Source organism: Manis pentadactyla, chromosome 2 (assembly GCF_030020395.1).
Source record: "Manis pentadactyla isolate mManPen7 chromosome 2, mManPen7.hap1, whole genome shotgun sequence".
Taxonomy (NCBI): Eukaryota; Metazoa; Chordata; class Mammalia; order Pholidota; family Manidae; genus Manis; species Manis pentadactyla.
The window spans coordinates 45,774,857-45,790,819 of NC_080020.1; the positions used below are offsets into that span (position 1 = coordinate 45,774,857).

The 15,963-nt window shown below is 47.3% G+C and overlaps 1 protein-coding gene and 1 non-coding gene across 2 annotated transcripts in view; both read right to left on the reverse strand.

The window, feature by feature from the left end:
• The window catches only part of SH3PXD2B (SH3 and PX domains 2B), a 101,810-nt gene that overhangs the window by 66,399 nt on the left and 19,448 nt on the right, over positions 1-15,963 (reverse strand). The window contains exon 2 of the mRNA XM_057491795.1: positions 5,392-5,472. Within this exon, the coding sequence (XP_057347778.1) occupies positions 5,392-5,472 (81 nt within the window). The remainder of the gene's footprint in view (positions 1-5,391; positions 5,473-15,963) is intronic.
• LOC130682740 (U6 spliceosomal RNA) lies at positions 5,149-5,257 on the reverse strand. Its single transcript, XR_008996039.1, has one exon. It is a non-coding gene; the product is annotated as a U6 spliceosomal RNA (small nuclear RNA).

Below are 15,963 nucleotides of genomic sequence, written 5' to 3' on the forward strand. Positions count from 1 at the left end.
TTCCTCCATGAAGGCTCGGCCCTCCCCATACTCTTTGTGCCAAGTTACTTCTGAAAAAATCAAGGCTGCCCGCCAGACAGGAGGAAGGGGAGGGTGGACTCATGACATCATCTAACTTCAGGGTGTCACAGCCTCATGTGCGCTGGCCTCTCACCTGGTCCTTGAGAACAGCTCCCTTTGGCTGGTGGGGTCCTGCCCTGACCTCTTCCAGCTTCCCCCCCTGGGATATGCGGGTGGGTGGCAGGCTGTTTCAGGGATAGCAGGACCCTCTGGAATCCCTTCACTTCCCCACTCCTTCCGCCCATCTGGGACTCTTTAAAGCTGGCTGAAGCCCTGAGCTTAGATGACTTTGTCATGGGAGGGGAGTCTGAGGCAGCTATTTATGTTACAGCAAACTCCCAATTATTACCAATTATGCTGACCAGGGAAAGAAAACCTAATTTTAAGTTCTGGTGGAAATAAGAAAGTTAAGTCAGAACAGGAGAATGGAGGGAGTACAGGCTTTGGGCCAGGGAGACCTGTGATTAAGCCCTGGCTCAAGCATTCCCCAATGATGTCACCTCAGACAAGTTCTATCTGAGTGGAGGGACAGCGGATGACAGTTAATGTGCTTACCTACCGAGCAAGGCACATCTTGTTTAACTGTCACAATGAACACAGGAGGAAAATGCTTTCACTTGTAATACGCAGATGGGGAAACTGAGTCTCAAAAACACACAAAGCTGGCAGCAAGCTGTGACCTGAAGAGGCAAAGCTGAGGTTTGAATCCAGGTCTGTCTGACCCCCGAAGTCAAGGTCAAAAGTCTTAGACTGATGGAATAGGGAGCTCCACAACACCTCACGCATGCTGGGCCCACATACTGCAAAATGGCCCTGTGATTCACTTTCCCATATATGCTTCCGGGCTTCCACCACTTCCCATTGAACCTACTCCTCTAGATGCTGCTGCACCAATGCCCCCCACCTCCCGGTTACAGCTGACAGGCATGGGGTGGCCCCTGACCCTGGCCCTTGGGACGATCAGATTCTCTCCTGGGGATGGGATCAGCACCTGGAAACTCCAGAGCACTGACAACAGGGAAGGATGCTTCAGACGGAGGCTGAAGGTGTGGTCTGAGAGCTGTGGCCGACTGGCAAGTGGAGGAAGCTGGCCCAGAGAGGATAGTGGGAAAAGAAAGCAGGCTTGGTGGGAGACAAGCCCTGTGGCCACAATGACAGATGGCTAGGGAGCCGCTGGGCCTCCGAGGGTCATTCAGTTGGCAGTTTGGGCCCCTGTGAGGCTGGCTGCATTTTCTGCTCTGTGTTCCATAGGGCACACCTATCATCTGCCCCCGCCCCTCTCCCTGCCTAGGCTAGCTGGGTGGGTCTTTGCTCTGTGGAGGTCAATAAACCCTAGGATAGTAATCATATCTGCCATTGTTCTTTGCTCCCCTTCTCCTTGGAGATGTCAGGTGGGCGCTTGTACTGAGAGCAAAATACCAGAAGTCCTCTCTGAGGTAGGGCAGGGACCTGGGGCAAGCATCGTAGTTAACTTTTCCTGCCTGTGATGAAAAATGCTGAGATACAAACAGTATAGTAAGAACAGGAAGAATTACATCTTAAAGCTAAGATTCCATTTTAAAAACCAGGAAGTTAGAAGGCAAGATTTCTAATATATTCTTTAGCAAACAGACAATAACTCAGCTCACTCTGGGGGCAGGGCAGGAGGTCTTGACTGATAGGTTCCCAGAGGGAAGCTGCTATCCTGGAGAGGAACTGGCCAATTTTCTGTATTAATTTTGCAGAATTACTTGGAGGACTGATAATAGAAGAAACTTAATGTATTTCAACTCAGACAAGCACTTTCAGACCATCTTTACAAGTCTACAACCCTTGGCCCTTTGAAAAACCCTTAAAAGTGGGAACTCCCAGCCTTTTAGCATGCCTCCTCTCTGAGGACGCCTGCACTTTTTCTCTGAGTGTGTACCTTTAAATAAAGCTTTCTCACTGCTCTACTTACTGCGTTTGTTTTTTGCTATTTCATTCTATTTCCAAGTCTCCATTTTGCCCCTGCTAAATGGGGAAGGGCCGCTGAGAGCTCAGATTTGGGCCTGCAGGTGTCAGTCACCTGGAGGACCCTATACAGCGAGCTTCCTCTCCCTCCCTCTGCACCTCTGCACTTGCTTGCTCTCAGCTGCCTGCAAGGCTGCTGTCATTCATTTCTTCTCTTGCCTTAATAAATTCCTTCCTTACCTACACTCTTCCGACCTGCTCGAGAATTCTTTCTGGTTCAGAGTCAGGAACCCTCCCCTGTCCAGGTTGACGTTTCACCTGGTGCGCAGGGAGAGACCTCTCAGAGGCAGCTGCCTGGCAACAGCTCCACACAGACCCTCTATGTGTGAAAAATCTACTGACTGACTTTTGCAACTTGCGCAAGTGTTTACACAACATTCCCTCTCTGAACTGAAGGCCACTCTGATGGATCTGCATAAATCCCCTGATGGTGTGGATCTCCATCAATATTGGACAGGACTGTGCCTCCTGCTCATAGTGTTCAAAGGTGTTGGGCGTTATCCTTATCGTCTTCCCTTCCTTTCCCCCAGGGTTCCTGTCCTTTCCTGGCCCACATGTCTGCCCCTGCCAAGTGCATGTTAGATGGTATCTTAGTATCTTTAACATATACCTTCTTCATGTATTTACATCCAGTACATTTGCTGCAGATCAAAAGAAAAATGTATTGTTGGATAGTGAACACAAAAACATCACTAATGAGTTCACTGCATTTTAAGTAATTGGAGAACTGGTGTCTCAATTGCTTTACATTATGCAATGACTCTTGGCAGTCTGCTATGTAGGTGTTTGAAATTGTTTTAGTGATATTGGGGAAACCAGTGAGGAGCACAATTATTATCTCCTCACCCCTTTTAAAATAATGAACACAGACTCTGAAAATTCCTTATTTGAGATTTTCAGGAATAGATCAACTCTGTACAGCCAAGGATGTCTGTGGTTGGTACCACCCGACCTTCAGAGGGAACATGTGAGGCAAGGAGACGGGATGGTATGTGGAGGATGCTGTGTTTGCTGGGGGGTTCTGGGAAGTGGCCCTTCACTCTTTCTTGCTGAGTATGAGCTCCAAGCATTTTCCAACCACGTGGGATCTGAGAATAAAGCCAATACCATGGAAATAGGAATGCAGAACGAGAGGAAGGAGTAGGGCAAGGTGATATTGTGAAAACCCTGCATTGAGTTGTGCCTGAAGTCTGGAATGTTTCTTCTCTCTGGATCTTCAGTTACACCAGTCAAAAAAAATCCCTTTTTACCTAAGCCTGTTGGAGTTTGGTTTCTTTCACTTATAACTGCAGTGTCCCAACTGATGAAAAGGAAAGGAGGACAGTCATCACAGGATGGGGCTTTGCACTGACCTGAGAGGTGACACGTACCCCTTACTATACATGGCAGAGAAGACCCATGGGTTCAGGAAGACAGGCAAGTTCCCATCTCCTCCTGAGGCCTACGTTTTCTAAAGAATTTTGTTATGTCACTTCTTGAGGCACTGTGACTTCTCATACAGACACACTTGCTGTGAGCTGCCTGCCTTTGGTGAGGTTAAGTTGAAGCTACTAACCCATGGATTGGAGTTCTTTTACCCTAATGGAGACAGGCTTACACGGACCTGTCCACCATTTGCCTGGCTCCCTATGAAGCTGGTGGTGCTCATGGTAGCTGTGTGTCCATTCATTCATTCATTCACCAAACACTGGCTGGACACATGGTGTCCTTGAGTAAAACATTACAGAGAGGATGAGGACGACATGGTTCCTGCCCATGAGAGTCAATCTAGAGCAGGAGACAGATGACCAGACAACTGTAATACAGAGAGAGGCAAGAAGGATGCATGGAGCTGTGGTGGTGCAGAATAGGTGGCCCTCCCTGGCCAGGAACCACGTCAGACCAGGCTTCTCAGAAGATGAGAGTCCTCAAGGGCAGCAGGAGCTAACCAAGCCAATGAGTGGGTTAGGAGGGCAGAGGACTGTGCTCCAAGTGAGGAGCAGCAAATGCAAAGGCCTCTGGGGAGAGGGTGAGCATGGTGCCTTCAAAGGGACACAGACATTTTAGGAGCCGCGCATGAGGCCTTTCAGGGAGAGGAGGCCAAGATGAGACAAGAGATGTGGGTCTGTCCACAGAGCTGAACTAGATCCCACGAGGTCCGAACACACTCAGCTGAGCTCACCAGCAAACACCATGACTGTTCACGATACAAGGTCAAGATCTGTACTCTAAGGGCATACAGAAATACAGAATTTCCACACTGCCCTCCATTCCAGATCAGTCAGCAAGGAGCCTTTCTTTTATTTGGAAAATATTCAATACCAAAGCATAAAACAAAAAACCACATTACTTATATTCCCAGAGTGGTAGACATCTTTTTTTAAAAAAAGCATGGAATGTTCCACAAATTTGACTGTCATTCTTTTTTTTTTTTTTGAGAGGGCATCTCTCATATTTATTGATCAAATGGTTGTTAACAACAATAAAATTCTGTATAGGGGACTCAATGCTCAATGCACAATCATTAATACACCCCAAGCCTAATTCTCGTCAGTCTCCAATCTTCTGAAGCATAACGAACAAGTTCTTACATGGTGAACAAATTCCTACATAGTGAATAAGTTCTTACATGGTGAACAGTACAAGGGCAGTCATCACAGAAACTTTCGGTTTTGATCACGCATTATGAACTATAAACAATCAGGTCAAATATGAATATTCGTTTGATTTTTATACTTGATTTATATGTGAATCCCACATTTCTCCCTTATTATTATTACTATTATCATTATTATTTTTAATAAAATGCTGAAGTGGTAGGTAGATGTAAGATAAAGGTAGAAAACATAGTTTAGTGCTGTAAGAGAGCAAATGTAGATGATCAGGTGTGTGCCTGTAGACTAAGTGTTAATCCAAGCTAGACAAGGGCAATAAAACATCCACGGATGCAGAAGATTTCTTTCAAAACAGGGGGGGGTGAGGTTCTAAGCCTCACCTCTGTTGATCCCCAGTTTCTCACCTGATGGCCCCCCTGCGACTGTGCCTGTCTTAGGTTGTTCCTCCCTTGAGGAATCTTACCCGTCTCTGGCTAACCAGTCATCTTCCGGGGCCATACAGGGAAATGTAAAGTTGGTGAGAGAGATTGCCTGTCATTCTTGCACATGGGGATGTGCTAAATTTCTCTGCCTCATTCCAATTTTAGCATTTGTGCTTCTGAAGTGAGCACATGACATCATTTTAAGTCTAGAAAATAAAAAAGAACACTGTGTCCACTACGGGTGAGGATCTGGGCTCTGAAGTCAAAATGGAAAATGGGTCCAATTCCTACCCAGAAGCTCACTGGAGACCCTAAGTCCTTACCTGGAGGTCAAAGAACTTGCTGTAGCGCCGGTAAATGGCCTCAGTGGAGCCGCTGGACCACGTGACCCGAATGATGTAGACCTGCGGGGAGGGACAGAGGACGCAGGCGTTAACACCAAGGGGGCCTTTCCTTCTCTAGGACATCGGAAGCAAATCACAAGGTTCATGACCAGAAAGAACCAGCTCTGAATCTCAGCTTTGCCACTCACCAGCCGTATGACTTTGGACAGGTTACTTGCTCCCTCTGGGCCTCAGTTTCCTCTTCAATAAAATGGGTATAATAGCCCCCACCTCTGGAAGTTGTGCAAAGGATTAAGTGAACAAGTACAGGTAAGCATTACTCCTCTGCTCATCTCAGGAAACACTGTTATTTCCAGCACTTAAGGATTCTTACTTCCTACTCAATTCAGAGCCACAGGGCTGGCTATTTTGCTAAAGTCATTCTTAAACACTGACTTTTGTCAGAAATCACAGAGACTTGCCTGTCTTAGTCCTCTTGCGAATATTTCTCACAGGCTAAGCTATCATGCCACTTCCACCAAATAGGGCCTGGGCCACATGTTCTCCCTCTGGGCACCAGTTTTTCCAGCTGTGAATTGGGCTAACAGCACCTGCTTAGTGTGGCAGTGTCAGAAGCTGATGATACTGAGGCTTGGAACCCACTTTATAAACTATGGGGCTATGTTTCTAACCTATGTCTCAAGTCACAGGACACACAGAAAATCACACATTGATGACAAATTTGGTGAAACTGAGGTGGCAGCAGGAAGTGAGAGGTGCTTAGCTCTAGTGGCCCTGGACATCACTTGGACACTCAAGGGATAACACCCATTACCCATGCCTGCACAAATTATTCCTGCACAAAGTTGTTACAAGATAGTATTGACAACTAAAAAATTGAAATGTGAAAGCTCTTTGGAAATGGAGAAATGCTGTATTTAACACAAGGGGCTCGGTATTGTTAGAGGTCATGGGGGTACACAGGCAGGGCCCCGTCCTCTGTGGGCTGAGGGTTAAGTTGGAGAGAAAACATACATTAATGAAAACTAACATGTGAGCAGTGGACTTCGGTTATTTTTTGCCGATACTGATTTCCCTGTCTTCCCACCAGAGCACCTGGCCTTTTCTCCTGGGAACGTCCTTACCCACCTCAGCACAGCCCCTTAAGATACTGCAAGAGGTGCCATTCATTATCCATGGGGACTGGTTGAGAACTGTGCTGGGCCAACCACAGCTACCTAAGTCAGCCCTGGGACTTTTGTTTCAACCTTCGAGAAAGATGAGTTCTGTTTTCTTTGAAGTTGGTGGGCTGTTAGTACGGGACGTGGAGCTGCTGGGGGCCGTCTCTTCATCACTTGGGAGGAGACTGCCTGAGCATGAAGCCAACTTCAGCAGATTCCTGAAGATACAGTCTGACCCTTAGGTCCAGCTCTGCTTGAAGCTCAGTCTATTCCTAGTCTGTCCGGTTGCCTGAGCCAATAAACATGTGTCACACCCACTGTCCTGAATTATTTTTGAAGCCAGTTTAAGTTAGGTTTCTGACACATGTAATCTAGTCTTGGCTGATGCAGGAGGGAGGGAAGGAGAGGTATTTCTGAAGCTTGGATCACCATGGTGCACTTGAAGGACATGCAGATTTAGACAGGAGGGGAGGAAGGAGACCATGGATGGTGGTGGGATGATGGTGGAGCAAAGACTAGCTTGGGGTTGATGGGGGGCTGTGCCTGGCGGTGGTTTACAAAGGGGTTTCAGCTAGAGTCTCTTTTCAAACGCGTTCTTACCAGGAAACCTCCATACGGGAGAAGGTTCTCCAGGTGAGAAGAGATGAAAAATGGAAAGATAAATCTTGACAAGATGGGAGGTGCTCTTGAATGCCAGGCTAAGCTCACCAGGAATAACCTCTACAAACCCAACAGAGATTTTATTTCAAAGAAGTATGACGGAGAGGAAGGAACTTGGACGCTGGAGTCCAGAAGCTGAACTCACACCATTTCCTAAGCCCCGGAGCCTCAGCTTCCTTCATCAAGCCCACCTCACACAGACTTGCAATGATCATAAGGGGCAAAGCTCTGAGCTCCTAGCTTGGCAGAGGGGAAAAGCTCAAGAATTCTGAGCACACAGCACTGATTCCCTAATGCCTGCCCCACCCCTGTTCATAGAAACAGGCTCTTTCAACACCAGGGAATCAGGCATTGGGTCCACTCCTCTCCTTTGTGCTCACTGGTCCTGGTACTTCATGGAGACAATGAACAAGTCAAGGCTCCCTTTCGGCGGCAGAGGCACCTCAGAAAGGTGATTTTCTGACAGAAGGAACTCTATGTCCAAAGCCACCTGAATAGGCATTCGTATTATTAAAAAGGACTTCAACTTTGCTTTTGCGAAGACTCCAGCAGGAAGATTCTGAATGGCTCCCAATCATTCATTCATGTACTCTACAGCATTTATTAAGTGCCTCTTTTGTGCCAGGCTCTCTGCTAGGTGCTGGCATACAATGAGGAATGCGACAGACCCAGACTCTGCCCTCAGAGAGTGGGAAGATGGGCAAAAACCAGCAGACAAGCAAACATGTTCATAATGACAGGTTAGAGTAAGTGCTTAGGAAGGACCCCACAGCTGCTGAGAGCTCATGATGGGGGAAGTGGGGGTGGGGAGCTCTGGGAAGGAAAGGCCTGTCTGAGGAAGCACCCTTCGTGAGACCTAAAGGACGGGGAGCTGGCCAGGAGGAGAGCTGAGGAAAGTGTGTTCCAGGCAGAAAGGGAAGTGTGAACAGAGATGCAGAGACTGGAAATACGCTCAGCACGTTTGAGAAAGAGGAAGACCATTAGGGCAGGACAGAGCTGGGGGGGGAGGGCACGGAGGCAGCAGCTGCATTACAAGGGACTTGCAGACCACGGTGAGGAGTGGGGACCTTATCCTACTAGAGAGTTGTAAGGGGCAGAGGGTGGTGGGTGACAGGACTTAATGTATGTTTAAAAAAATATCCATACATATCCCTCTGGCCCTTGCAAGGAAATGGTTTGAAGAGCAGGGACACCTGTACAGAGGCTTTTTCACCACTGAAAGGACACACAGAACTCAGCCAATCCAATGGCCTCACCTTCCAGATGGGTTAACTGAGGCCCAGAAGATGCCACACCAAAGGTCTCTGTCACTGGGGGATGTGTAAGCAATGTTTGGACGACTGTCAAGAACAATGCCGATGTGGATTTAAGAAAATAAGAAAAACAAAGTCATAAAAAATTTTATAAAGCATACACCCATAAATGGAAAAGAAATTCTGCTTACACAGTTCATGCCTGACCTCTTGTTTACAACTTTTAAAGTTCTGTATGTACAGTACAAGGACTCTGCAGCAGGCCTAACTGGTTTATTGGAATCAACCTCTGAACATAATTTGATGTCTGCATTTTAGGCACAGATAGAACTTTTTAATGAGAATTGTCCAATGCAAGGCTTTGGCCCTGCCCAGGGTTTGGGGGCTGGTGAAAGGGCACACATACTGGGTTCTAATGGCGGCCCTGGGGCTGGGTGAAACTCACAGGTGCCAACCTCTCTGGCTGCAGTGTCCTTCTCTCTAATATGAGGACAACAGTCACTCTTGAGGACTCACTGCAATACCTAATGTGCGTGGGGCCTTGCCCAATGCCTGGCATGTGAGGAGGGCCACGTTTCTCTGCCACAGCAGTTATCTGAGATTCCTGTTTATCTGGTACACCCCTTCTTCTTTTGGTAAGAGCACCAGATGGCCCGTGGAGAGACTCCTCTTTCCCCTGGTCTTTGTGTCAGGGGGTAGGCACGTGTCCTAGGCCTTGCCAACTGAAGTACTGCCTGTGTCTGGCCACAGCAGTTCAGAGATGGCCATGTGGCCCAGCTGGTCAAATTCTGGGATTTCTGATGGCACGATTAGGGAAGAGACCCTTTTTGCCACTGCAATGGCTAGCTGGGAGAATTCCACACCATGAGTTACTACGTGGAAAGTGCCTGTCCCACAGAAACAAGCAGAGCTAAGAGGGAGAGAGAGGAGCTGAGTCCTCTAACATCATTTGAACCCCTGGATCCGTCACCCTGGACATTTCATGGACACAAGCCAAAAACCTTCCCTTTCTTGTTTAAGCCAGCTTGAGGTAGTTTCCGTTATTTGCAACCAAAGTAATTCTAATGAGATTGAGCAAGGAGATGGGACAAAGGTCATGCCTTGTAAAATCTATTTAACCTGTGGAAAAAGGCCCAGCTTATTCTTAAACAATCTACATGCTGTTGTTCCTGTTCTTCCAGACCCTTAATCAAATAAGTAACTTTGTAACCAGGACAAGGGATAGACCTCTGGAGTGTAAATGAACCTACATGGGTAAAGAATGCTGAGATCTGGTTCAATCCACTTACCTAAATAACCCTATTTTTAAGACAAAACTTCAAAGGAATCATGAATCACCTGTACACATCCAATGTATGCCAATTCCTACCCAAAGGCCCTATAAAACCCCAAACTCTAAACCCTTAAGGGCACCTCCTCTCTGAGGTTGCCTGCACTCCCGTCCAAGTGTGTACTATCTTATATCAAATATACTTTCTTGTTGCAAAAGCCGATTGCACTGGCCTCTGACCTCTTTTCCATAATAAAGATAAAAACTCACCAACCTCCACCTCTAGTGGAAAGTGACTTTGTCACTACTATTTCATTCAGCTTTCTAGTCTTAGCACAATCCTTTTCTCTCTCCCTGCTTTATTTCAGACCAGTAAGGAAGTGGAAGTTCTCAGAACATTCAGTGTTCCACGGCTCCCCTAGGTTCTGGGGTGGTAGGGATACAATTCCCATGCCGTGCAGATTCAAGCAGACACTGGACTCCAGGTGACTCTGGCTTTAGGAGTTCGCACAGGATTTGCCCTATGCCGAGCAGGAGTTCTATGAGCTTCCCTTTTCTCCCTCTGTTCTTCCTTGCTCTCTACTGCCTGCATGGCAGCTGACATTTGCTTCTACTCTTGCTTTAATGAATTCCTTTCTTGCTGGCACTTGTTTGACCTCGTCAAGAACTCTTTCCTGATCAGAGTCAAGAACCTTCCCCAGTCCAGGGTGACGTTTCACCTCCCCAGAAGCAGTTACCCAACAATACTAACACATTTGACCTTGGTTTTCAAATTACATCCCAAACCCAGTTAATACTCAGTGGCGTGGCATTAAGGAATTAAAAGCAGACTTCTTCATGGCAGCACTATTTACAATTGCCAAACGGTGGAACCCAGGTGTCCAATGAAGGATGAATGCATAAGCAAAATGTGGTATACATACAATGGAGTATTATTCATCCTTAAAAAGGAAGGACATTCTGACACATGCTATAATGTGGATGAACCTTGAGGACATTATGCTAATGAAATAAGCCAGTCATAAAAGGACAAATACTGTGATTCCAGTTATATGAGGTATGTAGAGTAGTCAACCTCATAGAGACGGAAAGTAGAAAGGAGGTTGCCAGGAACTGGGGGAAGAAGAAGGGGGATTAGGTTTAGTGGGTATGGAGTTTCAATTTCAGCATATGAAACAAGTTCTGGAGCTGGATGGTGGTGATGGTTATGCAACAATGTGAATGTACTGAATGCCACTGAACTGTACATTTAAAAATGGTTAAAATGGTAAAATTTATGTTGTATATATTTTACCACAATTTAAAAAATAAATAAATTTTTAAAAAAGCAGATTCCCTGAAGAGATTTACATAGCCTATGTCATGGCCCCTGGAAATGACACTAAAACTTTCTCCACAGTATAGCCCTGAAAACATGTGCTACATATCCAAGAAAGGACTTATATCCAGAATGTATTTAAAAATTCTCAAAACTTGATAGCAGGGAAATAACCAACCTGATCACAAGATGGACAAAAGATTTGTCCAATAGACACTTATCAGAGAGCAAGTATGGATGGCAAACAAGCACATGAGGAGATGTTCAACATCATTTGCCAATAGAGAAAGGCAAATTGAAACCATGAGGACATATCACCACACATCTAAAGTAAAAAATACTGACAAAAATAATTCCTGCAGAAAAAGGTAGGGCCACCAGAGCTCTCATGCATTGCTAGTGGGAAAGTAAGATGGCCTTAACACTCTGAAAGATCTTGATGGATGTAAGCTACTGGGTGAGAGGTTGTCGGAGAATAGGACAGTCATGCGGTGTGAAAGTGTCACCCCACGGGCCACTTTCCCAGCAAAGGGTCTCCCGATGAAGAGGTCAGCTGGTCACAGCTCTGCCCTGGGGATCAAACCCAGCAGCCCCAATAGAGGAACAGACATTATAGCCCCTGAGGTAAGGTAATAAAAAGTATACAAAATCTTCTGTCAAGAATTGTTAAAATATTTAACTTGAATCACAAGCCTCTTGACTAAGTTCCAACTTTATAGGACATAAAGGAGGTAGAGGAACAACCTAAATGATACCACAAAGAAACAACTAGACAAATCCAGAATGTGGGATGTTCTACAAGTCTACGAACAGGGCACAGCTCAAATGCTACTTCCTCTAGAAAGCCCTCCCTGATGGCTCCCTCCCTACCAATATATGAGGTTGGGTCTCCCTGCTGCCTATGTCCTTGGCACCTGCTTCCCGATCACAAAGTCAATGATGCTTTACTGCAAGTGCTAAGTGTCTGCTTTCCCACTTAGCTCCCAACACATTTCATGAGGGCAGGACCATGCCTGTCTTGTTCACTGAGTGCTGTGGGCCCAGCAGAAAAACCTGTTTTATGAAAAACTGAGGAAGAAACAGATGCCTGGAGGTTTAGCCTCCACAAATAGGAGTGCCTCTCGGGGCTGCCCAAGGTCTGTGGGAATGAAGCCTGGTGGTGCCTCCCAGGTCAGCTGGGACTCCCTCCTGCTGGGAATGAGGAAGCAGAGTCCACACTGGCTTCTGAGGGCCACGGACAATTTCCTCCTGTTGCCCCACAGGGGGCCTTAAACCGGAATTGACCATCATCGAAATCCCTTCTTACACAACCTCAGCAGCACAGCTTGAGTGAATTACCAAGTCCAGACTCCTCAGGCCCAGGTTTCCCGCTGGGGCTCAGTGTCATCAGGGCCAGAAGTACTGGGTTTCTCCACTTCCTCTAAGCCAGACAAACTGGTGGGGAGGAGGGCTGTAGGGTGGAGCATGCTACAGGTAGGGTGTTTGGGGTAGAGGTGGGCAGATGGCTGGGACAAACCCCCATGAACCTGCAGCCAGGCTAACACTTCCCATGTTTTCCCAGAGAGGGATGGCAACTTATATGTAAAGTGACTTGCCTGAGGACACCAGCTGTGAAGTGCACAGTGAGGACTCTGACCCAGGTTACCTCTAGCCTTGAGGGCCTTGCTGCACCAGGAAACCCTGCCCCTGCCCTAGTAGTGGGTCCACAGAGGGACAGTGAGCCAGCAGGGGGATGCCTGCTTGTTTTCCTGTTTCTGAGCTGGGATACTGCAGGGTTCAGGGGTTAAGATGGCGTGGATTCACCCTCTGTATCCATCTCAACTAGTATAGCCTTGGGAAAGTGGCTTAACCTCTCTGACTCAGCTTTCTCCTATGTAAAAAAATAGGAATCATAATAGTATCAACCTCAGAGTTGGGGTGACACTTAAATGGGAACTTGCATGTACTTAGCATGGTAACTGGCACATGGTAAATGTTCCACAAAAAGAAGCTATCACTCTCATGATTCTCATAATGAGCTAGACACAGGGACACAGAGCTGAGGGAGACCTCGTCTCTGTTTACTGCCTCTACAGATGAGCCCCTGACAGCCCACCTACCCCCCCCCAATCCGCCGAGGGCCCTGGCCCTACCATTGTCTTCTCTGGGACCCATGGGGGTGCAGAGGGACTGCCCCTCTAAGGCCTAGGAACACAGGCCCAGATCCTCTGAACCTGGGGCACAGGTTTCCTAGCTGCCACCTTCCACCCCACCCTCGTGCCTCAGCCTTGGTGGAGGGAGCTCCGTGTCTGGCCCAAATGCTAGGTCACCACAGGCCTGTGCGCCTGCTTGGTGCCAGGGCTTCACCTGCCCTGGCCTATCCCCCTCTGTCTGGGGTTGAGGACCATCCCTGGGAGTTCCAGGCCAGTCTGCTCTTGCCAGGAGCTGCCACAGAGGATGAAGAACCCCATCTGCTCATGGAAGGCAGTAGGTGTCGTGTAGCCTGGGCCACAGGAACCCTGTCCCCTGAGGAACATCCTGCCCAAAGACCCCGAGAAGGCATTTTTCTTCAACTCAAGATTATTTTTAGAAGACGGGAAAGAACTGCCTGCTGGCAGACGCCCGGAGTCCATCTGTGGACCAACTTGAAAAGCACCAGCTCTGCTGTCTGTCCCACGGCCACAGCTGACTGGCCTGGCTGCTCAGGTTCTCTCAGGAATCTGGAGTCAGACCTGAGCATGTGAGCTCTCTCTGGGAGGACGGCTGCAGCTTGAGTCACCTTCACTTAGTGACAGACACTTGGTCTGCAGAGAGGGACAAAACGAGGGAGAGGCATGAGATGGGAGGTAGGGAGAGCCTTCCAGAGCCTCCTGCCAGCACTCCAGTTCCCGCTTCCAGGGCCTGCCTGCCCACCCATGGCTTCTATGACTCACGACAGGGGCCTGGGCCTTCTAGTTAATTCCCCTTCTGGCATGAAGAGGGGTTTTGTGCAACTCAAAGAATTCTATAGGGGAAAGTTCAGGCACAATCTTAAGTAAAAAGATCAGGGTAAAACAATGCAAAATCAATTTTAAAAATTACATATACTGTAGATAAACATGTATGTGTGGGCACATATATGATATACATGTCATTTGTGGTAGTATGTCTATAGTTTTTGTGAACACTGGCTTAGCAAATACTGAACCACTGCTCCTTAAGGGACACAGAGGGTTTGTGTCCTGAAAACTTCTGGTCACATTTTCCCTGACCAATCAAATACATAGCCTTATCGTGTGTTTCTTTGTAAAGACATCTTAATATAGATACACATATACAAATTTTGACATATGTATGTAGACATATATATACATACATAAATTTTCAAGTGGATTTTCTTTTATAAGCAGGAAAAAAGATGTCACTTTCCTAGGAGGACAGGGAGAAGCGGTCTGTAGCACACTTTTTTGTCTTGAACATCTTCTCTCACTACCTGGGCTCTGTCTTGTGGCCATCCCTCTAGAACGTCCCAGATCATGGAGCACCTACAGCTGATGGCACAGTTGAGAGTGTGGGCATGGAGGACACTGGGTGCCGGCAGATGAGGCCTTAGCCCTGACCTCACTCTGTGAGTCAGGGTAAGTCCTTTGTCTCTTTGAGCCCCTGTGTTGTCTGGAAAACAGGGATAAGGATGCTTGTTGTTCCTACCACCGTGGCTATTGCAAAGGTTGAAAGAGATTTTGTTTTAAAGCTCTGGAAAGAGAATCGTTAGAATCTCTGCTCATGACCAGGACTTGAGGGAGAATGTTTGATGAGTATTTCCTGACCCCTTCGTCCTCACCCCCCTTGGCAGGTCTAACCCAGCCTAATGGGGTAGGGGCTCCCAGTGCCTGGAAACACGCAGGAATTTAGGTCCCATTCCCAAGTGACAATAGCCAAGGGGTCAGTTCCTCCATAAAGATTTAAACCAGAACAAAGCTTAGAGGCCCTTGAAACACACCAGGAGCTCGGCCGGAAATAGGCCAAGTGCCTCTGACAGCCCTGGTTAACTGACATGCCCCATCTCTGCAGACCCACTGGTCCAGATCTCTGTCCACGGCTGCAGCTCTTAAAAAGGCCCCCGAGATCCCTTGATGTGCCGTCCTGGAGCAGGATGACATGAAGCAGGGGCTGCCCTCCCTCAGGCGTGCCTGTAATCTCATATGCTTTCATCATGTCAACTCGAAAACATGAGAAGGTGTTTCTGCCCCATGAGTAAAATCTCTGAGGCACAGGAGAATGTCCTCCATTCTCATTTTGCTTTGCAAATCTATTTAGTGGAGTTTCTAGGGTTGGCAAAGAACCCAGAGGAAAGTCCCTGCTGGTATTAATTAGAAGGGGTGGGGCTGCCACACTAGCCACACAGCAAAGTGATTAGATTTTGGTCCGGGTTGCAGTGCCCAGAAGTTTGATTTTTGGGGAGGGATTAAGGGTGGGGGTGGGGAAGGGTCTGACCCAAGGGCTTTTCAAAGTGATGATCTTCCCTCAGATCACTGTGCCTCAAGGTGTGCTTGGGTATGCGGGCTGGTTGTAGGTGATGCAGAGACTCAGCACTGAATTGCACGGAATCCACAATGAGAAAGTCACTGACATTTCCTGCCCATCCTGACTGGCTCAGTATGTGGCAATAACGGCTTTTTAACACCCTCTCCAACACTTGGGTTTCTTTTCTTAAAGAAGCATGGAAGACCTCAGGGCAGGCACCACTAGCCAGGAAGAACTTTAATACATTGACTGTCTCTCTCCTTTGCATTTAGTTTCCTTCTATTTCTGACAAGAGCTTCTAGCTTTCCACTTATGGTAGATAGCTAAAGTTCCCCTTTAAAAATAAGTAAAAAAGTGAGTCAATTTGAAAAAGAATACTGAATTAAGAATACATAGTACGATGGAGGG